General features: G+C 46.9%; 1 protein-coding gene across 1 annotated transcript in view; it reads left to right on the forward strand.

Annotated features, from left to right (window-relative positions):
- LOC114784266 (sodium channel protein type 4 subunit alpha A-like) overlaps nucleotides 1-13,967 on the forward strand; it is an 83,042-nt gene that overhangs the window by 9,092 nt on the left and 59,983 nt on the right. Inside the window, 1 exon segment of the mRNA XM_028969531.1 lies at nucleotides 6,405-6,676. Within this exon segment, the coding sequence (XP_028825364.1) occupies nucleotides 6,434-6,676 (243 nt within the window). The 5' untranslated portion in view covers nucleotides 6,405-6,433.

Below are 13,967 nucleotides of genomic sequence, written 5' to 3' on the forward strand. Positions count from 1 at the left end.
GAGATCCTTCAGTGTTTATTTGATATAGGTCTGTTTATGTTTAAAATGATGATCTAATGATCAGACATTCTAGACAAGTTGCTGTATGATTTTAAGCATAATTACTTAAATTAATTGTATTTAAAAGTGCCACAAAAGGAGATAACTGGACCAATTCATGCCTGCATCCATCTTTATAGCTCTGCTGACTTGACCTGTAAGAGGAGATATGCTCACAACTTGGTGTCATTACTAAAAATATTCAGTGTAAAGTACCATTCTAAATATGCTCTAAATAGAAGCCTGAATTTTTATGGGTGTGGAAAAAGATGCCTCTTAATGAGGAAACTAATGTGATGCCAAATAATCTAGCCTTTCTAGTGCACTGCGTGGTTGGTCTGGGTATTTTGGTTTGTTAAAGATTGCAAGGCTTCTGCTTCATCTTCCAAGTTTGTGTTTTACTGTTCAGACCTACATGCGTAAATCATTAATTATATGTCGCATGAGACCTCTAAATTTAAGCATGTCACTTTCAGATTTACAGATTCAATATTTCAATTATAGATTATGGTGGAACATGACACTAGACTGCCTGAGTATAATCGCTTTTTCCTTGCTCTAGCCTTTTGTGCAGTATCTATGAAGTAACTAGTTTTCAGTTCTGTGAAATTAAGTAATCTGTCTTGGACATAAATTAAGACTGACTAGGCAATACATTTACACACACTGATCAGTCATAACATTATGAGACACATATTACAACTGCCAAAAAAAAACCTAAACTCGAGGACTTGTAAATATATATTAGAATGAGATTGTTTAAGTCTTGTGAGTCCTGTTATGGTGCCTGAATGGATATCCCACAGATGCTCAATTGCATTGGGACTTGAGGATGTGAGGGCCAAGTCAACACCTCCAAATTTTAGGGCCCTATGAAATAATTTTTTTACATTTTTTTTTTCTGGATTGCATGTCTTTCATTATAACCATATTTATTTACCTAAAACTATGTGCGTATAGAGTGGGTAGGAAAAATAACCTGTAACATGAAAAATCACATTTAATCACTGTTCAACAAAGTGCTTGGACATTTACTCTTTGCTTTTGTCAACCATTTACATGTAAATAATATGTGCATTTCATGCAAATACTTTTTTCACAATATTACGCAATTCTTCTTTTTGTAAAATAAGTGTTTCCACTTGCATAATGAACTGAAAACATGATAATAAAATTACATTTTGTCACATTGGCTGGCCATGGCGAGGAAGGAGGACGCATACGCACAACGTCACAGGATAGGGGTTTAATACATAATACACATGACAAGGGAACATCACCACACAATGACCTGACGACGAACAGGATAGTTTTATATAGGGCTGCAACTAACGATTATTTTTAATAATCGATTAATCTGTCTGATTATTTTTTGATTAATCGTAGAATCGTAAAAAAAAGCAAAACAAAAACAAGAAAAGCATTAATTTCCAACCCTTTATTCAAAAACAGAACCAAAATCTTTAGAAAGTGCACAAACATGTTGCTCCTTGAGCTGTTATAATAATAATAAAATAAAATAAAAATGGACTAACACAAAAAAACATGTATGCTTTACATCTGCCAAATATTTTTTTAAATAAAGTGCCACCTGAGCTGCCAGAATGATAAATAATTTATGAAAAAATAAACAATACAAATCAGAAAATTTAACAGGATTTGTTTGAATGTCAGAACTTGTTCTCTACACTACACTGCAGATGCACACACTTGCAGACGCACACACTCACAAACTCACACTGACACACAAACACACGGCAAAAAATGCTTTTCTAACTTTGTAGTTTTGTCCTGATTTCAGTTCAAATCTCTAAAAAAATCTTAAATCAAGATACATTTACTAGACACATGAAATAGCATAAGAAATTGTCTTGTTTTCTAAAAAAACATCTCAAAATTAAGTGATTGTTTGCTTAAAACAAGCAAAATGATCTGCCAATGGGGTAAGAAAACTAATCTTAATGAGATATAATCTCATTATATACAATCTCAACAGAAGTTTTAAGCATCACTTACTTTACTTTACTTTACTTTACTTTACTTTACTTTATTTGGCAGACGCTTTTATCCAAAGCGACTTACAATGGGAAGACACCAGCAATTCTCATTCGATTTCTATAGAATATCAAGTATACAAACTAAGAGCCCTGATAAGGCTTAGACTTGTCATTGAAGAACATGCTCGGAGAGTGTTGGGTGCTAGACTAAGAAAAATTATAATGTATTTATACATTTTGTATTTGTTTGTTAAATGTGTATGCATGTGTATGTGTTAAATTTGTCTGTAATATTTTTGGAATAAGAGGGTTTTCACCTTCTTCTTAAAAGTGGTGATAGTCTCGGCTAGTCGTGTGGAGGAGGGCAGGTTGTTCCACCAGCCAGGGACAACAACGGAGAACAGACATGATTGGAATCGGAGACCCCGTGAAGAAGGAATTTTTAGTCTCCTTTCGTTTGCCGATCTGAGAGAGAGCGTGTAGGAGTGTATCTAGGTAGTAGTGTGTTGATGTAGGAGGGCGCAGTTCCATTTACAGCCCTGTAGGCAAGCATCAAGGATTTGAACTCAATGCGAGCAGCTACCGGGAGCCACTTAATTTTCTCATGACATTTTTCTTGTCTAGTAATCTTGATTTAAGATTTTTTAGATATTTGGACTGGAAACGAGACAAAATTACTAGGTAAGAAAAGCTTTTTTTGCAGTGTAGCTATACATGACAACAGATAGAAAAATGAATGGTCCAAAAAAGGCTAGTGAATAAAAACATGTCTTTAGTCTTTTAATGCAAAGTAACTATAGCAACCCTGCTTTACTACTGTTATTAACGAGCAAACTCTAAGTTGTCATGCTTGTCAAGCTGGATGACGGGTACATTAACATTTACAGCATTTATCAGACGCCCTTATCCAGAGCGACAATCAGTAGTTACAGGGACAGTCCCCCCTGGAGCAACTTAGGGTTAAGTGTCTTGCTCAGGGACACAATAGGCGAGTGTGTTACCCGCTAGGCTACTACCACCCTCCGTCGTCCACGTGGAGACGCAGAGAACAGTCCGAACGCTGTTTCATCCCCCTCCACACATGTACGTGGTCCCTGTCTAGTTCTCCTCCGTGGCGTGGTATTTCGCTTTTGCATATTTTCGCGCAGATTTCTCTGCCTCCGCCATGTATCGGTCCTCATTTTTTGAGGCGCCAAACTCTGCTAGCATCTGTGCGCGAGAGAGACCGAATGTGTTCACTCCGCTCCGCGCTCAAATAATCAAATGTCTCCGCTTCGCGCGACATAACGAATCGATTAGGAAATTCATTGCCAACTCTTTTAGTAATCGATTTTTATCGATTTAACCGATTCGTTGTTGCAGCCCTAGTTTTATACAATTACATGAACAGGATAGTTTTATACAATGATACACAGGTGATAATCAGGGAACATTACACACTACGAACATGAAACTCCAGGGAACTGGCGATTACCGGAGGTGCGTCACTGGAATCCAGACGAGACGGTGGTGTCGGGGGGAAGTTCATACCCGGAATCTTGGAACACCACCAGACAGGGGACTATGGGGCTGGCGGTGTCATCCCGACGAACCACGGCTCCTTGGATCTCAACGGGGCGCCGTCGGCTGCATCCAAATAGGGTCAGGTCATTCTGTCATGTTGGCTGGACATGGCGAGGAAGGAGGACGCATACGCACAATGTCACAGGACAGGGGTTTAATACATAATACCCACGACAAGGGAACATCACCACACAATGACCTGATGGCGAACAGACACAAACAGGGTAGTTTTATACATGATACAAAGGTGATAACAATCAGGGAACATTACACAGGATGAACATGAAACTCCGCTCTGAACTCTGGACCTGGAGTAACCCCTGCCGGACCGGATCATGACACATTTTGAATCAGCTGGTTTGTTTGCATAAACAAGAGTTTGCTGGTGTGTCTGGCTCACGCTAGTTTTCTTCTTTTCTCTGTTTCTGATATGAGTTGTTGACTCAAGTGGTCATCACATATGTTCTTACAGAAGAGATGTTCTCCAATTCATAAAAAATAGCTTGGGTATCGTTCCGCACTAAACTTAGCACTAAGTATTGAATTCTGTCATTTTCTGAAGACATCAGTGTTCCAGTGACCCAAGCATAAATGTTGCATATGTGCATGCATGCGCAGAACTGATTGGTCAAGTGGTATGGATTCGGCACTCACAGTCTCTTTTCCATAACTGACCATGTGTTTACATTGCGTTAGTGTGTGCGAAAGTCCTGCTTCAACCAGAAACACATATAGTGATCTTCAGAGGTCAGAAACGTGAATTATACACAATTCCATGTTTTATAGCGGATTCTGAATAGCACTGCCATCATGGAGTACTGTTTTCAAGTACACGTGTGCTTGGTCAGCAACAATGTTTAGTTTGGCAGTACGAGTCTCATTCACAGGACCCACCCTGTGTTCTGACCCCTCCCTATCAAAATGAACAGGCCTACACTTTGGCAATGATATATCAAAGTGCCAAGGTACCGCACACTGCTCACGCTGGCCTCTGGGTGCCTTTCAAGGCTGCCTATTGCTCACTAAGGGTAATGGGATAAATTCAGAGGACACGTTTTGTCGTGTGCACCGTGTGCTGTTCTGCAGTGATATACAATAAAATTGTATACAGTATAAGTATCGTCTGAGCTTTTTCCACCTGTTCCCCCTGTAAAAGTTGTGGCAAACAAAGAGACATCACTGCTCAGTCCTGTCAATAAAGAGTTAACGGCCTGAGAGAAAAAGTTGAGTTTGATGGTGTGTGGACCAATAATTTTGTCAAATTATTATTGCTTATTATTGTCTGCTGTTGACTGATAAAATGATTACTGACTTTAGATGGTTTCAGGGATTAAAGGTTGATGTCTGGGCTGCTCATTGAGAGAGGTAGGTTGGGGGGGGCAGTAATGCAGGGAGACAGGAATGAGCAGAGTCATCGCACTTCTGTAATCCAACGCCAAGACATGATGGCCCCCGGCAGCTGGGCAGCCACAATATCGCTGTGTGTGTGTGTGTGTGTATGTATATGTGAGGTGCACACTGCAATCCTAGAAATTCCCTGCATTTGTCCTTATGCTCAGTAGGAGGCCAATATTTGATTTAGCAACAACATGGTAGTTGTAACAAAAATATCAATGGAATCTGAGCTTTTCTCATCTATTAAAATAGTAAGTAATCTGAGGTTGGTGTCTGGTACTGCTGCAGTATTGAGGTGCAGAAGCTAATTTTGCTTATGAAGACTAATGCTTTAATTTGATTCTGATTCTTATAAAAGTGCACAGACACCTCAACACTTATGTGATATGTGGATACATGATGCTTCTAATTTCACACACACTTTAAGGCACTTAAAGGAACTACATGTAATTATATTCATTACTTCATATGCAGGGCTGATAGTGAAAAAAAAAAAAAAGGAGGTGAGCAGCAACACACATTTTGTGTTGCAACACATAATTTGTTGGTCCATGGGCCCAGATATTTAAAACAACCTGATATATAATAACCCTGATCATCATTATAGTCAAGCGGGGTTCATGGGTATGCTCCCATGTGAGAATTGTCTCTAAACTAACCCCATAAATTATAAATTGATCTATTTAGTCACGTGACAGGACCCCACACGTCCTCTATGTTTAACCCATTACCCTTCGTGAGCAGTGGGCAGCCATGACAGGCACTGGGGAGCACTGTGTGGGGACGGTGCTTTGCTCAGTGGCTCCTCAGTGGCACCTTGGCAGCTCGGGATTCTGGCCAGGGACAAGGGGGCTGGCGGCATCCTTCTGGCGAACCATGGCTCCTTGGATCTCAGCAGGGTGGCATTTGCTGCATCTCAATATGGTTGGGTCATTCTGTCACAATGACTGGAATTGGCAAGAAAGCATTCACATAATGTCTTTATTACATGGCATTTATTACATGATTTTAAGCTATTAAGTTTATTGTGAATATATCTAAACTAGCAGTGCAATTTACTGCAATGCAAAAATAATCTTTGGAGCCTATCGCTCCAAATTGGTTACCAGCCCAGCTGTATTTGTGGCTGCCTCTCCAGCATCATCTTCTCCAGTTAAAACAACATCTGTGCCATTCTCTGTGTGTGGAATGTTATAACCACTGTTTTACAACTAACCCAAAAACAGTATTGAAAATGGAGAGCCATGAAATAATGACGAACATACTAGCATAATTCAGCCAAGCTGGTAAATATGCTGGCAAATGGCTGCCTGCCCAGAACATTAGTGTCACACTGCTCATTCCATGACACCTAAATTTTACATAAGGGGGTTACATGTTTATACTTCTCTCTGTATATCCCATCTGCAGGTCAGTGTAGAGGTCTTCGCGATGTGAAGATGGTGAACCTGCTCCTTCCCAGAGGCAATGAAGTGTTCCGCCACTTTACTCCAGAGTCATTGGCTGAGATCAGTATACAGGAAGTCAAGGATGGGAAGGAATTAGAAGATGAGAATGAACCTAAAGGTCCCAACAGGGACCTGGAGGCAGGGAAGAGCCTGCCCATGATCTATGGAGACCCACCAGAGGACATGCTCAACACACCTCTGGAGGATATAGACCCCTTCTTCAAAGCACACAAAGTTAGTCTGTCCCACCCTGGCCCATATATATCGGGGATACAATTTACAGTGGGTATGGAAAGTATTCAGACCCCTTTAAATTTTTTCACTCTTTGTTATATTGGACGGTCAGTTTTAGGTCTCGCCAGAGATGCTCAATTGTGTTTATGTCAGGGCTCTGACTGGGCCATTCAAGAATAGTCACAGCTTATTTCTCACCATCTTGGAGTCCTTGGAGCCCTTTTTTTTTTTTTTTCAAACTCCATGTGAGTTTTCATGAGTCTTTCACTGAGTAGAGGCTTTAGTCAGGCCACTCTGCCATAAAACCCCAATTGGTGGAGGGCTGCAGGATGGTAGTAGCCTAGTGGGTAACACACTTGCCTATGAACAAGAAGACCCAGGTTCAAATCCCACTTACTACCATTGTGTCCCTGAGCAAGACACTTAACCCTAAATTGCTCCAGGGGGGGACTGTCCCTGTAACTACTAATTGTAAGCTGCTCTGGATAAGGGCGTCTGATAAATGCTGTAAATGTAAATGTGATGTTTGACTTTCTACAACCTTCTGCATATGACTGTATCTCTGGAGCTCAGCCACAGTGGATGGTCAGCTCTAGGAACGGTCCTGGTCTTCCCAAATGTGCTTTTAGGAACCTTTTTTGTAACCTTGGCCAGATCTGTGCCTTGCCACAATTCTGTCTCTGAGCTCTTCAGGCAGTTCCTTTGATCTCATGATTCTCATTTGCTCTGACATGCATTGTGAGCTGTAAGGTCTTATATAGATAGGTGTGTGACTTTCCTAATCAAGTACAATCAACACAGTTGGACTCAATTGAAGGTCTAAAGCATGATCAGAAGAAATGGACCGCACCTGACTTAAATATATGAATGTCACAACAAAGGTTCTGAATACTTAGGGCTATGTGATTATTTCAGTTTTTCTTTGTTAATAAATCTACAAACAAATGTCAACAATTCTTTATTTTTCTGTCAATATGGGGTGCTGTGTGTACATTAATGAGGAAAAAATACTTTCCATACCCACTGTATGTTATTATTCCCTATCAGTCAAATGTTGTTTCAGTATTACCTAAAGTAAGTAAGTACTAACATTGATCCAAAATTGCAATTTTAATTAACACAATTTTGTCAGGGTTGCTGCAGGAATAAGCATTCGCAAACATGCTGGGCTGACTGGAGACTGTAATGAGTGAAAGACTGGAGTGTTGGTGACACTTTGGGGAATTGGGGATGCAGGCAGAAGAGAGGCAGTTGCAGCGACAGCTGGGGAGAACAGGACCAGGCGAATGGCGAATGCAGCTGAATGGGCAGAACATGAGCAGAACGTGATCTCAAAAGCCAGCAAGTGTTGTTCAATACCAACATGGCTGTAAAATAAATTAAAACTGCAAGCAGTGTTGATTGGGCCCGAAGCCCAAGGTAATGGATCCTGCTTTCAGTGATTGCATAAACCAATGATGTTATCGATAGTACCAAGTTTGGTGCAGATCAGTTGATGTTGCATTTTGGTCTATTGTTTGGTCTAGATTGGATATTTCATGTGCGAATGACAGCAGGTTTCTGTTACATAGCAAATTGTGCTGAAAATTTTATGGTGGCGCTGTGGAGATATGTTGCCACACCCAAGTTTTCCGCCAGGTCTGACATATGCGTTTCCTGAATTTTCATGCACGGGAAAGCATAATAAAAAAAAATAAATAATAATGATAATCCTAACAGATTCAATAGGTTTTATGCACCATAGGTGCTTGGGGCCCTAATAAATATCAGGTTAATATACAAGTGAACTGACACTGAACTGAGGCACAGCACAGCAGTGCATTTATATCCAGAAGCTCCTATATACTATAATGTTCTAGCTAATCATTTATACTACTATACATTGTTTAGTGATAGTAAAGGACTGTGGGGAGTTTTAAATCTGTCAGGATTGGCTCCAGGTGATCGCAACGGTTGAAGCCAATTCTGACCGCCTATAAAAGACAGAAACTCTGCCCCTGCTGGAGCAGCGACATTTTAGTGGACTCAGTTGAGTGAACTAGACCATCGTTTGCCACCTGGCAACCTATTGACTTCTGGCAACCGGCACACGCCTGCGGGCTTGTTTTTGTTCTACCCTCTATTCCCCTGTTTACAGCCATCGTGCTGATGTTTATTTGTGTTTATTGTTTATTTTATAATAAAACTCCTTTCCCAGCATGTCCCGCCTCTGCGCTTCCTTCCCGTCAGCTCGCCAGCGTGACAGAATGTCGCCGCTCCCCACAGTAGCGCAGAGGAAAAAGGCAGAGGAGAAGCACCGTGAAGGACGCAGCCCGGTGCGATGAAAGCGGACGTCCTGTGGAGAGACGCACCACCCATTCTGGTGGAGCGCTTTCTCCCCGATGAGCCATGGCACACGGCGTCACGTGATGACGTCACCCCCGGGAGAATCCGTGAAACCCGGAAGCAGCAACGTCGGCGGGTGAGTGGGCGGAGCAAAGACGATGGCGTCGGCAGCAGCAAGGAAGTGATGTGGGCAGCAAGCACAGAGGATGTGACCCCCACGATATTCGGCATGTTGAGCCAGGATCTCTTCTACTGGCGCGAGTTGGGCTCTGCCCGTCGCAAGGTCCGTGGGGACCCACGTCACTTCCAGGGGTGTGAGAAGCGATAACGGCGGCGTTCCTCCAGCAAGGACGTGGGCAGGCTCCAGCCCGAATGGCCAAAGTACTGCCCATGGGAGTTGATCGCGCCCTGGGTCCAGGATGCCAGCAGGGTGGACGACCCTCGGGACCACGGGGTGGGAGGACACGGACTACAAAAGCGACCAGGTTGACTCTACCAATCACGCGCGTCCGAGATTGTCGCGAAGTCCGTGAAGATCCACGTGGGATCCGGGGGTACATGGTCGACATGGACTACGACAAGGATGACGCCGGTTGGTCGGTCGGTGCCGGGATGGCTCTGCCCATCGTGCCTGTCCTTTGTCGCGAGGTCCGTGGAGACCCACGTCACTCCAAGAGGTGCGACAACAGCGAGGAGGAAGATGGCGATGTAGGGGTAAGCTGGTGGAACAGGGCGACGGGAGGTCAACTGCGCTACCAGGACTGCCTCGCAGGGAATATGCATTCCCAGCTCCGGTCGCCGACCCGTCTTCCCTCTGCCCGGGCATTCCCCAGCTGAACGGCAGCGCAGCACCAGCACCCCCACCTGCTGGAGAAGATGTCCATTACCCCCCATGCCACACACCCACCACCATCTCCAGCTACACGCCCAGCCCTGTGTGGGACATACCCATGGTCCCGGGACTCTTCAGTGGGGCAGCAGGTACATGCCAGTCTTTTATAACATCCTGTGGCATGTACTTTGCTGCTCTTAACTCCCTTTCAGATGCGGATAAGATCACCACCATCCTCGCATGTCTGACTGGGTCAGCACTGGGCTGGGGTGCAGCCCTCTGGCACCAGAGAGAGACAGACAGAATGAGTTTTCAGGACTTCCTGGAGAGACTGAAGGCAGAGTTTGATCGGCCAGGCCCTGAGCCAAGGATCAAACTCTGCCCCTCCACCACATCCAGCGCCAGTCAGGATCCGGGGCAAGAAGACCCAGCACTGGCGGGGGGAGAGAAGGTAACACCTCCCGAGATCCTGGCTGTGCCCCCTGAGGAGGTCCCGAAGAGCCCAGAGAGGGAGCCAGACGACCCTCTCTTCTATCAGTCTCTGAGACGCGAACCGGGACCAGAATGAGAGAGGCGTGTAGGAGGAGACGAGAGACCTTGGTGCGGCGGGACGCACAGAGGCAGGTAAGCTCCTCCGTGTTACCCTGCGAACGCAGGCGGCGTGAGCCGCAACACCACGCTGATGTTGTCGTTCGCGTTTAAGGCACAAAGACAGGACAAAACAGGGCGACAGGACGGAGATCAGGTCTCGGGATTACAGACAAACTGGAACGAGCTTACTTGGCTTGAGGGGTGCGGAGCCGGGATGACGACGGGGCAGGACAGGACAGAACAGGGCGACAGGACGGAGATCAGGTTTCGGGATTACAGACAAACTAGAACGAGCTTACTCTGCTTGAGGGGTGCGGAGCCGGGTCTGACGACGGGTGTCAATCAATGACCCAGCAGCCGGCAGCTGCTCTCTCATCAATTTATAGGGCACACGTTACCTCATTTCCGTGTTGCTCCTAGTCACATGATGGAATCATGTGACAGTACCCCCCCCCTCCAGGGCCGACCCCCGACGGCCCCGAAGTGGAGGCGTTACGCTGCCGGTCCAAGGTACCAGATACTGGACCCCCCGACCCCTGCGCCGAGAGGCAACAATGCGTTCCCCTGAGTATGCCGGTCCCCCATCGACGATGCGTGGCGGTGGCGGATCCAGAGCCGGAGGATGAAGGGAGGATCAGACAAAGGGCTTAAGTTTACTGACATGGAAGACCGGATGGACACGGATGGCAGGAGGGAGTTGGAGACGGTATGTGAGGGGGTTGATCCGACTGAGGATCCGGAATGGTCCGATGTATCGAGGGGACAGTTTGTGTGACTCAGTCCTGAGACGTAGGTCTTTGGTGGACAGCCACACCCTCTGTCCCACTCGGAAGTGCAGTCGACAAGGGTGCCGGCGATTGTGCTGGGTGGACATCCTTCGGGAGGCATCCAGGAGGGCCGACCGCGCAGATCTCCAGGCCCTTCGGCAACCCCGAATTAGCTGACGGACCGAGGGGACCCCGCCTGCGGGCACCTGGTGAGAGAAGATGGTGGGTTAATATCCATGACAGATTTCAAAGGGGCTATGACCGGTGGCGTAGGAGACTTGCCAGCTCTGCCCAAAGGAGAAAGTCGGGCCAGGTGCGTTGATGTTCCGACGCAAAACACCGCAGGTATCGTCCCAGCTGTTGGTTGGCCCTCTCCACCTGGCCGTTGGTCTGGGGATGGTAGCCAGAGGAGAGGCTGCAGGTCGATCCAATAAGGCGACAGAACGACTTCCACAGCTGAGACGAATTGGGGTCCCCGATCGGAGACAATGTCTTGGGGGAACCCATGAAGGACCACATGTTGGAGCACGAGGTCAGCGGTTGTGGCAGAGGATGGTAGGCCGGGCAGGGTGACCAAGTGGACCGCCTTGGAGAAGCGATCCACTATGGTCAGGATGGTGGTCATACCATTGGCTTCTGGAAGACCGGTGACGAAGTCCAAGGCGAGGTGGGTCCAGGGGTGATGAGGAATGGGAAGAGGACGTAGGGGCCCAGCAGTCGGAGTGTTGGGAGTCTTGGCCCGGGCACAGACGTCACAGGCATCCACGTAGGCCTGTACGTCCCGCCGTACTGAGGGCCACCAGAACGCCCGGTGAATAAAAGAGAGGGTTCTTTGGCATCCTGGATGGCCGGAGAGCACGGAAGAATGGCCCCACTGCAGTACATCGGGCCGGCAGGTCTTTGGGACATACAGGCAACCGGGTGGGGTGTTGGTCGGGCCCGGGTCGGACACCTGGGCAGCCCGGACCTTGGTCTCCAGTGACCACCGGAGAGGGCCCAGGATGCGGTGAGGATGGGTGGTTGGGAGTCTGGGGCGTGTTGACGTGACAGGGCATCAGCTTTCTGGTTTTTGGAGCCGGGACGGTAGGAGAGTTGAAAGTTGAACTGTTCGAAGAATAGTGCCCACCTCGCCTGGTGGGGATTGAGCTGTTTGGTTGTTTTGATTGATATTAGATTCTGATGGTCGGTCCAGACCAGAAACGGGGTGTCACAGCTTTGCAGCCAGTGTCGCCACTCCTCGAGGGCCCACCTGACTGCCAGCAGCTCCCGGTCCCCCACATTTACATTTCATTTACATTTACGGCATTTGGCAGACGCCCTTATCCAGAGCGACTTACAACGTGCTTTCAAGTTACCATCGATGAAGAGATCAATTCCGGTTCACTAGGACCCCAACTATGAATACATCTATTTAGTTCACTCTGTTGTAGATTCTGTACACAAAGTTCGACAACAAGAAAATTACAATTTAATCTAAGTATTCTTTAAAGAGGAAGGTCTTGAGCTGTCGTTTGAAGGTGCTCAGTGACCGAGCTGTTCTGACCTCGAGGGGAAGTTCATTCCACCACCGAGGGGCCAAGATGGAGAAAAGTCTGGATGAATGTTTTCCTTTTTTCTTCAGAGATGGAGGGACCAGGCGAGCAGTACTGGAGGCTCGGAGTAAACGAGGTGCAGTGCGGGGTGTAATAAGAGCTGTGAGGTAGGATGGTGCTGCTCCATGTTTGGCTTTGTAGGCCAGCATCAGTATTTTGAACCTGATGCGTGCAGCTACTGGGAGCCAGTGAAGGGAACGTAGCAGAGGGGTGGTATGGGAGAATTTGGGGAGGTTGAAGATCAGTCATGCTGCTGCACCGCCGCTGTGCAGGGGTGAACTTCCGCGAGAAGAAGCAACACGGGTACAAATTCCGGTCCGGACCGCGTTGAGAGAGGACGGCGCCAGCACCCACCTCTGACGCGTCCACTTCTACAACAAACGGGAGGGCAGGATCTGGGTGTTGAAGAATGGGGGCGGTGGTGAACTGCAGACACAGGGATTTGAAAGCTTGAACGGCCTCCGGGGGTAGGTGGAACGGACGTGACGAAGGTTTGGTGAGAGCAGTTAGGGGTGCTGCGACCGTACTGTAGCCACGGATGAAGCGACGATAGAATTTTGCAAACCCAAGAAACCGTTGCAGTTGCTTCAGCGTCGTGGGTAGGGGCCACGACGCCACTGCTTCCAGCTTCTTGGGCTCCATGGCCACACCCTGGGACAAGATGGTAAAACCCAGAAACGTGGTGGAGCGCTGGTGGAAGGCGCATTTCTCCAGCTTACAGTACAGTCGGTGGGCGACTAATCTCTTCATTACTGCTCTCACGTGTTCAATATGGGATTCCAGAGTGGGTGAGTAAATGAGTACGTTGTCCAGGTAGGCATACACCCACCGTCCCAGCATGTCCTGGAGAGTATCATTGATGAACTGCTGGAAGACGGCGGGTGCATTGCATAGACCGAATGGAATGACTAGGGATTCAAAATTACCAGTGGGGGTGATGAAGGCGGTTTTCCACTCATCGCCCTCCCGGATACGAATCAGGTTGTAGGCCGACCAGAGATCCAGCTTCGTAAAGTATTTGGCTCCCGAGAGCGCGTCAAGGGCGGTGTTGGTGAGGGGTAAAGGTGTTCGAATTTTGACTGTGATTAGACTGTGATCCACGATAGTCCACGCACGGTCGCAGGCCACCATCCTTCTTGGTCACAAAGAAGATCCCTGCCGCGGCCGGGGAGGTCGATGGGCGG

This window comes from Denticeps clupeoides, chromosome 2, assembly GCF_900700375.1.
Source record: "Denticeps clupeoides chromosome 2, fDenClu1.1, whole genome shotgun sequence".
Classification (NCBI taxonomy): Eukaryota; Metazoa; Chordata; class Actinopteri; order Clupeiformes; family Denticipitidae; genus Denticeps; species Denticeps clupeoides.